The 15,257-nt window shown below is 40.0% G+C and overlaps 1 protein-coding gene across 2 annotated transcripts in view; it reads left to right on the plus strand.

Annotated features, from left to right (window-relative positions):
* Positions 1 to 15,257, plus strand: part of EXT2 (exostosin glycosyltransferase 2) — a 133,306-nt gene that overhangs the window by 24,384 nt on the left and 93,665 nt on the right. For both annotated transcript variants that reach the window (XM_042473283.1, XM_042473291.1), the window contains exons 6-7: positions 12,837 to 12,976; positions 13,994 to 14,087. In XM_042473283.1, coding sequence (XP_042329217.1) covers positions 12,837 to 12,976; positions 13,994 to 14,087 — 234 coding nt within the window. The remainder of the gene's footprint in view (positions 1 to 12,836; positions 12,977 to 13,993; positions 14,088 to 15,257) is intronic.

Consider the following 15,257-nt stretch of genomic DNA (forward strand, 5'->3'; position numbering starts at 1 on the left):
TCTATTTAATATGTTGCCTTTCTCCCAAAGTGGGACCCAAGATGGCTTACAAAAGAGATCAATTAAAACCTGACAATAAACATTTTTTTAAATGATTAAAATGATCAAATTAAAACAGTAAAAATTGTTTAAATTTTATTTATTTATTTACTATATTTATGCCCCGCTCTTCAGCCCTAAAGGCTCTCAGTGCAGCTTACACGTTTTCAGACGGTTTCCTGCCCTCGGGCTTACAATCTAAAAAGACACGACACAAAAGGAGAAGGGAATGGTGGTGGGAAAGGAGATCACATCTAGTGGTTCCTCTCTCCCTCTGAGGCCTGGACCATTGGAGATGGACTTCTTCTTGCTCTGGGTAGCCCTGATGGAATTGAGCCTGCCTTTTCACTCCTTCCTAGGCCAGATGATGACAGATAGACTGGAGGGAGGGCTCTTCTTCATGCTAGCCCTGATGAAGTTGGGACTGCCTTTTCGCTCCCTCCCAAGCTGGCATACAAAAAGCATAAAAAACTTTAAAAAATAAAACACACCTCCCCCAGTATGAAGCCTCCCTGTGCATGATGGAACGCACTCCCTCGGAGGGTGATAGAGTCTCCTTCCTTGGAGGTCTTTAAACAGAGGTTGGAAGGCCATCTGTCGGGGATGCTTTGATTTGGATTTCCTGCATGGCAGGGGGTTGGACTGGATGGCCCTAGTGGTCTCTTCCAACTCTATGATTCTATGATTACATATTAAAAGCCTGATTAAACAAAAAGTTCTGTCTGCCAGAGAAAGGAGAGCAGGGACGGGGTTAGCCTAACCTCATGTGTAACAGAATTCCAGAGAAGATACAGGGGTAGCTGTGTTGGCTATTTAGTAAATTCTTACCCAGAGGGTAAGAGCAAGAAACTGAGAAAATTCTCTCCTGTGTCTTCCTGTGATGGTTGTGGGACTGAGAGAGAAAGCCCTCCACCATAGATTTTAAGATTCTAGCAGGTTTGTATAAGAAGATACAGTCTATCAGATAATCTGGACCAAGCATGTGTCACTGTAGCCAGATCTGGCATTTCAATAAACAAATGCAGCTGGTGCACTAGTTTTAACTGTGCAAATGTATTTCGTATTTATTTTCATTATTTATTATTTATTTCATTTCTGTGCTGTTTTTCCCCAGAAAAGGACCTAAGGAGGCTCACAAATAAAACCGTCTAATAACTTTACAATAAAAATTTAAAAGACAATTAAAATCAACTAGTTAAAAAAAAAAAGATTACATAAGAAATGTATAGCACATCCACACCATATGCGGGCTTGCCATACATGGACTCAAGGTCATGCAGGTGGCAAGCCCCCATAGAAGGAATGAGGTTTATACCCGCGCCATGCAGCGTGCGGCGGTGTGCCCCCATTCATACAAAGGGGACTTGAGGTCCTACATTTTTTGCTTGCAAATTTTTTACAGTGGACTGACTATTGAGTAGTGGACTATTGAGTAGTCTTTGTTTTCTTTTTGTGGACCAGAGTTGTACAAAGAACAGTGGAAAGAGCTGGGAGAAGTTAACCACCCCCACCCCCAGTTTCATTCAGCCAAGTCTCTGTAATTCAAGCCAGTTTAGCATTCTCATCCAGGATCAGGTATTGGATCAAGGGTGTTTTTCCATTTACCGATCTGGCATTGAGCAGCAATTTAGGAACCCTGTTGCCAAGGCTGTCCAGATTATTTACAGTGGAGGACAACATGGGGATAACAAACACCCTGTAGCTCTCCCTTCTACCATGATAATAGGACTTCTCCACACTCCATATCTCCCTCTGAACATTATTTTGTAATGGCTGCTGACGGGGCAGCTTTCTCTCCTGTGCTCCCCATGTAACACCTTTCTTTCTTCCTTTTGGTGGCAGGAATGTTTGTTTTTGAAAAAGAGCACAGCTTCAAATTTTAAAAAGCTATTAAAAAAAACCATGCACTCTTCCTCCTCCTTCTAAACAAAGGGACTTGCCCTTACCCCACCCCCAAAGCAGCAACCCCAACGGGAATGGGCCAGCTGCCACACACACCAGGTTTTATCCTCTTGCAAAACAGATGGATGTTCCCCTGATTTGTTAGTTAGTAACTGGCTGAATACCTGAGGACTGATTCTGTGGGGAATATGGATGTTTGGAGCAAGCAGCAGTCCATCAGGCAAGATAAAGAGCAACGGGTAGGCAGCAGACTGTAGACTTCTTACTGTGGTAATGGTGTTCTTCTCCCTCCCACGTGCTGATTCTCTTCAGACACAAGAGGCACCCAAGTGTTATCCCCTTTCAAAGGGACCCTGTGGCTTGTTAGCCAGTAGCTGGCTGAACACCTTAGGCATGGTCCTGGTTCTTCAAGGTGTAAAGAATAGAATTTGCTCTTTTCTGGCTTTGTATAATCAAAAAGTTTCTTATCACTTTGTGAGTGACAATTTGGCTGCTTTAAGCATATGTTTTGTGGAAAGGAAATATATAAAATAAGTTATTATGATTATTCTTTGGAAACGCCTTAGATAAATTGGTGTGGTGGGCTGGCTGCTTTCTGGTGAAAGTGTCCAAAGCTCATAGGGCTGTGGCTAGGTTGGATGCTTAAATTAATCTATCAAATTACTGGTAAGTATGTTTTGATTTACATTTATACACAGATGAGGGCGAGAAGCTGGACTGAAAGTGAGAAGCCACTAGATAGCTAATCAGCTGTAGAGGCAATTTGTGATAAGATTTGGAGAAGTTCTTAAAGCAAATGACAACAAAATTAAGGTAGGGTCCTTGCTGATGAACATACTTGCATAATTCATCTAGACATTTTTGAGTTAACCTGGGGATTCTTTTATTTCTATTCTTGTCTTCCTTGTCCAAGACTGTCAAAGCAGCAACAATTTTACAGAATATGGGTATATAACAAGCAAATGTAGAGCAGAAATAAATCCAAGAAACAAAGTAAAAGCAAAGTAGAATATTAATAAATTATCTGTATGTTAGCATAAATTCCAGAATTCCTTAATTTAAAATGAATGCATTCCATCTCTGTTCAATAATATATATTTACGCTGATGTTCACTCTGTGTATGGATATGGGGTGATGCAGTAAGTGACGCAGCAACCTGATTTTCTCTATATGACCAGTTTTGCTGGAGATGAGTTTTGTCCGTGCATATACTCTCTTTCCTTCTTTCATGGCACACTCTGGGAGATGTTGCAGGTGAATGAGTCTTGCAGTAGCAATGCCCTTTATGTCACTCTCTGCAACTAATGTCACTATTTGAGTTCACCCTTGTACTGAGCACTGCTGTAAAGTTTTTTTGTGGGGTAGGGGGTGTCTCCATACTTACTTATTGGTGAAGATTTTTGTAGGTTTGCATTTCCATTTGTACAAACATATTTCTACAGGAAAATAGCTTTGCTTTTCTGACAAATTGTTTTTAAATGTAGTTTAATTTTAAATTTAAAAATTAGATTTCATATCTGTAATGCTATAATCTGGGAAGTAGCTGTACTTGAGAGGCCTTTTTCTTCAGACAAGCAAAATAAAACCTGATATGTATGTATGTATGTTGTGCTCCACCATGTAAAGCAAGGCAGGCAACACTCAGGCTGCGTGCAAACCCTCAAGGTTGTCTTTCTGTCCCACAGCCCTTCCCTAAACTGCTACTTAAATTCACGGGCAAAAAGCACCATTAAATTTTGGCAGCAAAATGGGAAAACTCTTTCAAAGCATGCAGAATAATGCTGGCATTAAAGGGGGGAGGGGTATTTCCTACTGAACACACTAAAACAATCATTTCTTGCTACTTTTAAAGGGCTTTTTATGGTTTTCTGCCAAATTTCAAAAGTACATGTGGGGGGAGGCATGGTAGGATTTGGGAATAGGTTTATCTTTGTGCTTCTAACTGCTGCTCCTCATCTCATATTGTACTAAACATTGAACCTTTGGGTTTCTACATGAAGCAAAGGTTTCAACTCTAGCAGAGTGAACTTTTGGGTTGTATAAGAATGATATTAGAAGTTTTATAACAAGAAATAAACTGAATTTTTCTTTTCTAATGTGAACTTCAGTTTGTTTTTGTTACTTCAAAGGGAGGCTGAATTGATGAGAATTTTGACTGTTTTAAAAAGAAAAAAAATCTTATAAGCTGTTGTGGAGAGATAGTTAAAATACTTTTCTTCACAGAACTCTACATCTTCCTTTGGAATGTCTGGCTGATAACAGCAATGATGTGAGAAGATGTATTTATAGTAACTTTTGTCTAGACAGGAAAAGTGGTGGGTAGATCCATGTGTGGGTATATTCTTCTGTTAAATCTCATTTTTGCCCTTACCCCTAGCAAAACTAGATCTTTTCTCCTGCAGCTCTATAAACTTGATAAATGGCATTTCTAGTATTACGTTATATTTCATAACATTGTTATGCATGTGAAATTTAATACTGGGATGTCAAGGGAATCAAACCTAGTGGATTACAGTAGGTGTTTTTAGACCTCTAAGTGACTGTCGATACCACTGACCATGGTATCCTTCTGGGATGCCTGGGGGATTTTGGAATTGGAGAAACTGTGCTGCAGTGGTTCTGGTCACACCTCTCAGGCGGGTTCCAGATGGTGACGCTTGGGGATAGTAGCTCCTCAAAAAAGGACCCCACAAGATCCCATTCTATCCTCACAAAAAGTCCCTCAAGGTGCCATTCTATCCCCAATGCTTTTTAACATTTACATGAAACTGCTGGGAGAGATAATCTGGGGACATGGGGTGGGTGTTATCAATACATTGATGACACCCAAACATATTTATCCTTGCCTTCCAAAATACTACAGATAGTGTGCCTCCTCTGAATGAATGCCTGGAGGAGGTAATGGGCTGGATGAGGAAAACAAAATTGAATCCAGCCAAAACAGGTGCTGGCCATCAAGGGTCCTAATCTAGGAATGGAGGTGTGTCAACCAGTTCTGGATAGGGTTACACTCCCCCTGAAGGACTGTGTTTGCAGCTTGGAAGTATTCCTGGATGTCAGCCCAGGTAGATGCGACGGTTAGGATACACCAGCTGATACACCAGCTGCGCCCCTTCCTAGATCTGGAGGACCTAAAGATAGTGGTGTACATGCTAGTAACGTCAAGGTTGGACCTCTGCAATGCACTTTACATTGGGCTGCCTTTGTGCCAAGTTCGGAAACTTCAGTTGATTCAAAATATGGCAGCCAGATTGGTTAAAGGAACATCCAAGAGTGAACATGTTACACCCATACTCAACTCACTCCATTTGCTTCCATTTAGTTTCTGGGCAAAGTACAAAGTGTTGGTTTTGACCTTTAAAGCCCTATGTGGTTTGGGTCCAGGTTATCTACAGGATCGCCTTCTCCCGTACAATCCACCCCGAACACTGAGGTCCTCTAGGGGGCAGTTGCTACAGCTTGCAAGAACCCAACTGGTAGCAGTTACCCAGAGGTCCTTCTCCTTGGCTGCCCCAAGACTGTGGAATGACCAGTTGGAAGAGATCCGAGAGCTAAACCAGCTGTCGGAATATAAAACACATTTGAAGACCTATCGAGGCAAATGAGAAATTTGCCAAATCCTCAAGGTCTAGCAAATTCCTCACTTGCCTCAAAGACAATTTCATTGTCCAAAAGGTGGAAGAAGGAACAAGGAGGTCAGCTATTTTAGATCTGATCCTAACCAACAAGGATGACTTGATTAATGGGGTGCAAGTGGTGGGATTATTAGGTGGAAGTGACCATGTTCTCCTGGAATTTGTTATACAGTGGAAAGGAGAATCCAGGCATAGTCAGACATGCATTCTAGACTTTAGGAGAGCGGATTTCAGCTAACTTAGAGAAGTACTGAGGGTGATCCTGTGGTCAGAAATACTAAAAGAGAAGGGAGTTCAGGGTGGATGGGAGTTTCTCAAAAGGGAGATACTGAAGGCACAATTTAAAACAGTTCCAGTGAGGAAGAAAAATGGGAGGTGTTTCAAGAAACCAGAATGGATGACTAATGAACTTTCGACTGAGCTAAATTTTGAACAGAACATGTATAAGAAATGGAAAAATGGGGAAATCACCAAAAAGGAATTTCAAAGAAATAGCAGGCATGTGTAGGGGTAAAGTCAGAAAAGCTAAAGCACAGAATGAACTCAGGCTTGCTAGAGAGGTTAAGAACAGTAAAAAGGGCTTTTTTGGATATGTCCGCAGCAAAAGTAAGAATAAGGAAATGGTAGGGCCACTGCGTGGAGAAGATGACAAAGTGCTAACAGGGGACAGAAAAATGGCAGAATTACTCAACACCTTCTTTGCCTCAGTCTTCTCAGAAAAGGAAAAGGGTGCTCAACCTGAGGATAATGGAGCAGAGGACAAAATAGGGAAAATTCAGCTCAGAATTAGTAAAGAGATAGTACAGGGATACCTTGTTAATCTAAATGAATATAAGTCTCCAGGACCACGTGAACTACATCCAAGAGTATTAAAAGAACTGGCAAATGTAATGCTGGAACTATTGGCAATAATCTTTGAGAACTCCTGGAGAACAGGAGAAGTCCCAGCAGACTGGAGGAGGGTAAACGTCCCCATCTTCAAAAAGGGGAAAAAAGAGGATCCCAACAATTATCGTCCAGTTAGTCTGACATCAATACCAGGAAAGATTCTACAGCAGATCATTAAACTGAGAGTCTATGAACATCTAGAAGGCAATTCCATAATCACAAAAAGTCAACATGGATTCCCACGGGGCTCTGTCCTGGGCTCAGTGCTATTCAACTTCTTTATAAATGACTGAATTGGAGGCATACTTATCAAATTTACAGATGACTCCAAATTAGGAGGAGTAGCTACTACTCCAGAGGACAGGATCAAAATTCAAAATGACTTGAATAGACTAGAAAGCTGGGCCAAAGTTAACAAAATGAAATTCAACATGGAGAAATGTAAGGTACTGCAACTAGGGCGGAAAAATGAAATGCCCAGATATAGGATGGGGGACACCTGGCTGAATGAGACTACGTGTGAAAGGGATGTAGGAGTCCAAATAATAATAATAATAATAATAATAATAATAATAATAATAATATAGTTTATTTGTATTTTCTCGCCTCTCCCAGGTGGATCGAAACGGGATTACAACCAGTTAAAACATATACATCAATATAAAATACATTTTTAAAATACATCAATAAAATGATGCAGTTAATGTAACACTAAATCTGTTGAGTGGTAATGCAATAATTTGTCCAGTAATGTAATGGTGGTATTACAACAGGTCAGGTGGATAAGCTTGCCGGAAGAGATCCGTCTTAAGTGCCCTCTTGAACGTGTCCAAGGAGGTAATAAGACAGATATCTTCCGGGGGATTGTTCCATAGTTTCGGAGCAACCGCTGTAAAAGCTTTCTGAGAAGTCGATGTAAGCTTAGTTGGAACATATTCTAACACGTTCTTCCTAGTTATTCTGAGAGTGCGGGGCGGATTGTGTAGGGAGAGACGTTCCCGCAAGTAACTCAGGCTCAAGCCATGTAGGGCTTTAAAGGTGATAACCAACACCTTGTATTGCGCCCAGAAGCTGATCGGGAGCCAGTGAAGAGATTTTAGAACAGGTTATATGGTGAAACCTGGATGAACCAGTGACCAATCTGGCAGCCGCATTTTGAACCAATTGAACTTGGTACAAGGGTAGAATTCATTATAGAAATCAAGATGAGAGATTACCAGTGCAAGTACCACTGCTTCCAGGTCCTTTTTGTCCAGATAGGGACACAGTTGGCATATCTACTGAAGTTGGTACCAAGCACTCCTGGCTGTCACATCCACTTGAGATGATAATTGTAGTGACGAGTTCAGGAGTACTCCCAGACTGCTAACTTCTTCCTTTAGGGGAAGTGTGACCCTGTCCAGGACTGGTTCCTGGACTAGGGGTTCCTATCGCAAGTACCTCCGTTTTCTCTGGATTCAACTTGAGTTTCTCAATGTCTTTTTTGAATTGTGGTGCCCAGTGCCCAGAAGTAGACCATAAGTTGAACATGGGTCAACAGTGTGATGCGGCAGCTAACAAGGCCAATACAATTTTAGGCTGCATCAATAAAAGTATAGTGTCTAGATCAAGAGAAATAATAGTGCCATGATCAAGAGAAATAATAGTGCCATTGTATTCTGCTTTGGTCAGGCCCCACCTGGAATATTGTGTCCAGTTCTGGGCACCACAATTCAAAAAGGACATTGAGAAACTTGAGCATGTCCAAAGGGTGTGGAAACCATGTCCTATGAGGAACGACTTAGGGAGCTGGGTATGTTTAGCCTGGAGAAGAGAAGGTTAAGAGGTGATATGATAGACCTGTTTAAATATTTGAAGGGATGTCATATTGAGGAGGGAGCTAGCTTGTTTTTTTGCTGCTCCAGAGAACAGGACCTGGAGCAATGCATGTAAGCTACAGGAAAAGAGATTCCACCTCAACATTAAGAGGAACTTCCTGACAGTGAGGGCTGTTCGACAGTGGAACACACTCCCTCAGAGAGTGGTGGAATCTCCTTTCTTGGAAGTCTTTAAACAGAGGCTGGATGGCCATCTGTTGGGTATGCTTTGATTAAGTTTTCCTGCATGGCAGGGGGTTGGACTGGATGGCTCTTGTGGTCTGTTCCAACTCTACGATTCTATGATTCTATGATTCTCTTCTGGCAGGCCTATCCAGGCAGTTTTTAATCATGAATTTTAAACATGAATTTTATATTTAATTATTGTCCTATGCATTGTAATATAAATATTGCATAGAGATGTAGCTTAATATGTGTATTTTATGTAATGATTGTGTTTTAACTATGTTGTAATCACCTTGAGCTGTGAGGAGAGTGGGTAAGAAATAAATTAATAATAATTTTATTATAAGAATAAATTATTATTATTATTATTATTATTATTATTATTATTATTATTATTTGGAGGAGATGCACAGCACTTCTTGAGCCTTAAATACTCTCTGTCAGTGGAGGGTCCGTCACCAGATATCTGTACTGTTGCTGTTATGGAAGAAAATTATTTGGGGAAAACAGACCAAGTGCTGTGTATTCACTTCTATGAAAAAGAGCAAAGTGCTACACTGGGAGAACAGTATGGCCTGTTACAGACAGCCAAAATAAAGCTGCTTCGAGTCACAGTGGAGGTATGGTGTTTCAATGATGCATACGTCCTAAGAGTCCAGAAGCCACACCAAAGCCACGCTCCAGTCCTTAGGGCTGGAGTGTGGCTTTGGTGCGACTTCTGGACTCTTAGGACACATGCATCATTGAAACACCATATCTCTACTGTGACTCGAAGCAGCTTTATTTTGGCTGTCTGTAACAGGCCATAGTCATTCTTGATTTTGGAACGATGTTTTTGTATTTTACTGTCAGTGTATTCTTTTTGTATACCACTCTGGAATCCACTTTTGTGGGTTAAGAGTACCGTAGTATCACTTTTTTATTACAAATACAGTAGTATAAGTGGAAGCGAAATCTGCCCCTTGCTTTAATACTGTGTTTGAGCATGTCGGAGAGAATTACATTTCCCCTTCTTATCTCACAGGTTCTCCTCACTCCAGTCCTTTATAATTCTTGTAGGAGTCACTGGATGCCTTTCACTTTTATAGGACAAAATAAAACTATAGGGCATACAGTGCTGAAAGCCAGTTGTGATCAAACCACAGAAGCCTTCCAGTGAAAGCAAATGCATTTCATCATGTAATTTGTTCCACATGTTAAAATTAGATTTGCTTTGGCACTGTCTGTGCAAGATGCTTTTGTGATTTCTTCATGCTATAACCCTTTAAACAAACAGTGTTTAAGCCAAACTGAAAGGTGAAAATGGGGGAGTTTATTCCATACAAAACTTTTCCCTTTTCTATGAAATAGAACATCTACCTTCCTGAGAGGTTATGTGCACACAGAACATAATCAGCAAAGTTCTTCCTTATTTTATCACAGTAGGTATCTTGCAGTCTCCTCAATTGTTCCTCAAGAGCAATGACAGTGCCCATCCACAATGTGAACACTAATTTTGCAAACCAAATCTGGTTTCTTCACAAAAGTATAATCCTTGTCACAGACACTGAACATTAATTTGGCACAACGTACAAACAACATTCTTATTTGAATAATATATAGACAATTTCAGCCCATCCCCTTGAACTAAATTCTGTGTCCTTTGTTACTTCTTTTATTGGGTTCCACAAAGGAGTGGGTGTCTTGGGATGTTGCTATTCTAAGAAGCCTTACAAAAATAGAAAGTGGGTTTCACAACTAATCGGCTATTACAATCCAGAGTAAACTTTGAAATGCTGGTATAGAACTGTCTTCTTTCCCTCCAGTTCACATTGGCATTTGGGTCACTATAATTTGGACCTGACTTCAAGGCACACAACAACAATATATATGAATTAAGAAAACCTGATCAGCCAGGGGTCTCTGAATTAGGGCAGTTTAAATACATCTTAATTAGTTAATTGTGTGAATTTTAATTGATTGATCTATGCAGTCTGTATAATTTTGCATATGAATGAAATTGAAGAAAATACTTTCTTTTCTGTTTTTAAAGATGATACTTGTCCATGTCATCACATAATCCTAGAAGAGGCATTCTTCCTTTTGTGAGAATAGTGGGGCAACAGATGTACAGTGGGGCAAAAAAGTATTTAGTCAGCCACCAATTGTGCAAGTTCTCCCACTTAAGGTGCCTGTAATTGACATCATAGGTAGACCTCAACTATGAGAGACAAAATGAGAAAACAAATCCAGACAATCACTTTGTCTTGATTTGGAAAGAATTTATTTGCAAATTATGGTGGAAAATAAGTATCTGGTCAATATCAAAAGTTCATCTCAATACTTTGTTATATATCCTTTGTTGGCCATGACAGAGGTGAAACGTTTCCTGTAAGTCTTCACAAGGTTGGCACACACTGTTGCTGGTATGTTGGCCCATTCCTCCATGCAGATCTCCTCTAGAGTAGTGATGTTTTGGGGCTGTTGCTGGGCAACACGGATTTTCAACTCTCTCCTAAGGTATTCTATGGGGTTGAGATCTGGAGACTGGCTAGGCCACTCCAGGACCATGCAATGCTTCTTACAAAGCCACTCCTTCATTGCCTGAGCAGTGTGCTTGGGATTGTTGTCATGCTGAAAGTCCCAGCCACGTTTCATCTTCAATGCCCTTGCTGATGGAAGGAGGTTTGCACTCAAAATCTCACAAGACATGACCCCATTCATTCTTTCCTGTACACGGATCAGTCGTCCTGGTCCCTTTGCAGAGAAACAGACCCAAAGCATGATGTTGCCACCCCCATGCTTCACAGTAGCTTTGGTGTTCTTTGGATGCAACTCGGCATTCTCTCTCCTCCAAACACGACGAGTTGTGTTTCTACTAAACAGTTCTACTTTGGTTTCATCTGACCATATGACATTCTCCCAATCCTCTTCTGGATCATCCAAATGCTCTCTAGCAAACTTCAGATGTCCCTGGACATGTACTGGCTTAAGCAGGGGACATATCTAGCACTGCAGGATCTGAGTCCCTGGCGGCGTAGTGTGTTACTGATGGTAGCCTTTGTTACATTGGTCCCAGCTCTCCTCAGGTCATTCACTAGGTACCCCTGTATGGTTCTGGGATTTTTGCTCACCATTCTTGTGATCATTTTGACCCCACAGGGTGAGATCTTGCGTGGAGCCCCAGATCGAGGGTGTTTATCAGTGGTCTTGTATGTCTTCCATTTTCTAATTATTGCTCCCACAGTTGATTTCTTCACACCAAGCTCCTTGCCTATTGCAGATTCAGTCTTCCCAGCCTGGTGCAGGTCTACAATGTTGTTTCTGGTGTCCTTCGACAGCTATTTGGTCTTCACCATAATGGAGTTTGGAGTGTGACTGTTTGAGGTTGTGGACAGGTGTCCTATACTGATAAAGGGTTCAAACGGGTGCCATTAATACAAGTAATGAGTGGAGGACAGAGGAGCCTCTTAAAGAAGAAGTTACAGGTCTGTGAGAGCCAGAAATCTTGCTTGTTTGACCAAATACATATTTTCCATCATATTTTGCAAATAAATTATTTCCAAATCAAGACAAAGTGATTGTCTGGATTTGTTTTCTCATTTTGTCTCTCATAGTTGAGGTCTACCTATGATGTCAATTACAGGCCCCTCTCATCTTTTTAAGTGGGAGAACGTGCACAATTAGTGGCTGACTAAATACTTTTTTGCCCCACTGTATCTTCTAACATTTGAAGGAGTCATATCAAGCATTTGTTTGCAGTCTTTACAATAAAACACAGTCTAGTTAATTGGGAACACCATTTTAATAATTCAGAAGGCTTCTAAATCTGTCTAGGTAATGGGCAACCCCAGACACATGGACACTGGTGCTTCAGAATGCTTTCACAGGTGTCTGTTTGGTCTGCACTGGTATACATTTGGCCCTCTGTAGCCACAGATTTCTGCATCCATAGATTCAACCAACCACAGTTCAAAAATATTCACTCACAAAAATATCCAAAAAGGGAATCTTGATTTTGCTGTTTTATATAAGGAATACCATTTTACTGTGCTATTGAATAATAGAACTTGAGCATTCACAGATATGGGTATCCACAGGGCATGAAACCAAATCCTAGCAGATACCAAGGGCCTACTAGGAAATCCTCTGGAACCAGTTTTGAGGCAATGAATAATCTATCTATTAGAATAATAATAATAATAATAATAATAATAATAGGCACTTGTATTGCAGATAAGTTATAGGAAATAACAGAATCAAGAATAATTCAACTATATTTTTCCAGGCTGCCAGAGTGTAGAAAGGAGTTTGTCTGACCATGTGTATGTTGCTGCTGTTTGCTAACAGGAAGCCACATTCTGCATTGTTCTGCGAGGAGCCCGCTTGGGACAAGCTGTATTGAGTGATGTACTTCAAGCTGGTTGCATTCCTGTTGTCATTGCTGATTCTTACATCCTGCCTTTCTCTGAAGTTCTGGACTGGAAGAGGTATATTCATCATGTGCTTAATAGTTGCATCTTACTCGCAAACTATGTCAATATGCAGCACTGACACTAAGTGAAATGCTGCAGTTAAGATAATTGTATAGATTGAAGTCCATTGGTGCTCATGCAGGGTATATATAAAATATTTATGTGGTGCATTTGGAATAAATAGGTATAATATTTTATTGATCAGTCTTTCCTTACATATTAATTTCCATATGTTCCATACATAATAATAATTAATTAATAATTTGTTTTATTTATATACCACTTTTCCATAGCGGTGAACAGCAAGTAAGCTAATTAGCAAGTAAGCTAATTTGCCCCCAACAGTCTGGGTACTCATTTTAGTGACCTCGGAAGGATGCAAGCCTGAGTCGAGCTTGGGCCCTTTTGCTGGTCTTGAACTCGCAACCTTGTGGTTTTGAGTGAATGGCTGCAGTACAGGCATTTAACCACTGCGCCACCAGGGCTCCCTAAACCAGGGCTTCCTAAACATGAACATATGTTTCATGTTTCTTCTTGTGCTCATCAACCTTGCTACAAGACAAAAGGTTTCCCATTTTAGATGATTAATTAGCTGAATTGAGAAGACACTGAGTTGGATTCAGACTTTTCTCCCACTAGTTGAAACACTCCTTGACTGAAGCTTTACTATGGACATTTTGGCTGAGAGTAATGGGTGGGAAGTGCCAATGTCATGATCCACACATTAGGTGACACCATCTCTCATGGTATCCTGGGGAGTCCTCTGACTTCAGAGCAGATTTTCAGGGGGTTCAGTGGGAGAGCAAAATTAACAAAAATCATTTTCATGAATCCACTATTAGAATAAACTGCCTGTGAATGAAGGGGGCCTTCCTACACTTTGCTTTCTTTGAAGTATATGGTTGTCATGGGGAGATTGCCAGTACATGTATAGAGTCATAGAATCATGGATCCAGATCGATAGATATAATGTTGTTTTGTGTCATTTTCTAAAACTATCCCTGGTTTCTTTTTTACATTTTTTGTAATTAGAGCTTCTGTAGTGATACCTGAAGAAAAGATGTCTGAGATGTACAGCATTCTTCAAAGCATACCCCAACGACAAATTGAGGAGATGCAAAGACAGGTACAGTAGATCCATGAAGCCAAAGCCTTAGGTTTACAGGTCTTCAGTTTACATGTTGGGATGGAAGTCATAATGTTCTACATGTTTCCATAATGTAACTTTTAAAGTAGTTCAGAGGAGATGCTGATTGAATTGTTCAAAGCTGGTACACTGAAGTTATTAGGACTTAATTTTATATATTATTTTGGATCAACATTGTTTACCTTGAAAGATGAAAATACTGCCTGCAACTTAAACAATTTGGATGGCATTTGCCTCTGCCCAAATGAGTAGGACATGTTTCTGACTTTACAGTTAAATTGTATTTGCTCTTTAGTTTTTGGAAGTGATAAGCAAAATCACAGCAGAAAGGGCTTCAGAGGAGAAATATATAAAGTTTCTTTGAAGAATTGGATAGGAGTTGGAACTTTGGTCATTGCATCCTATTTACCTGTGGAATTTTGAATTATCACTTAGACACAGCAGGACTGGTCAGTACAGAATTGTGTAAACATAAAATATCTCTTACGAACCTGGTCTTTATTAACAAACACTTTAAATGCATTTTAAAATGTAGTAGGTAATAATAATGTTGTGGTTTTAAAGTTATTTTGTCCAGATCATGAAGCACTAAGGCACCTACTTTATATATTCGCATATAAGTTGAGAAAAATACATGGGTCAATATGGTCCCAAGCCTCTTCCCAGATGGGCTCCCTCTGCAGGGGAAAGCACAGCTGGGGAGAGGCTGGGAAGGGCAACGGATGTATAGCCTAAAGTTCATCATGTTATTCTTTCCCTGGAGGAGAAAACTTATAATGGTATTGGCAGCATTGGCTTCCAAATGCAGATGTTTAAGGAAATACAAGAATATATAAGCTATAACCTTATTGTTTAGTTAAACTATTTAAATTGTTACTATTGAGGTAATGATTGCTTTTCTCCTTCCAGTAAAGTACAGCAGAAAAGTTGTCCAAATATGAATAACTATTAAACTGGAGATAGTTCACTTCACAATAATTTCATAATTATCTATCTATGATGTGTTTGTAATAGTTTAACCAAATCAGTATTCTTTTAATATATATAACTGTTAAACTAATCTAAAGGTGAAACCTTCATTTGGTTGTAAATATTAAAATTATATCAGCAAGAATTAGTCTTTGCTAACTCTTGAATTGTGTAATATAT

Source organism: Sceloporus undulatus, chromosome 1 (genome assembly GCF_019175285.1).
Source record: "Sceloporus undulatus isolate JIND9_A2432 ecotype Alabama chromosome 1, SceUnd_v1.1, whole genome shotgun sequence".
Taxonomy (NCBI): Eukaryota; Metazoa; Chordata; class Lepidosauria; order Squamata; family Phrynosomatidae; genus Sceloporus; species Sceloporus undulatus.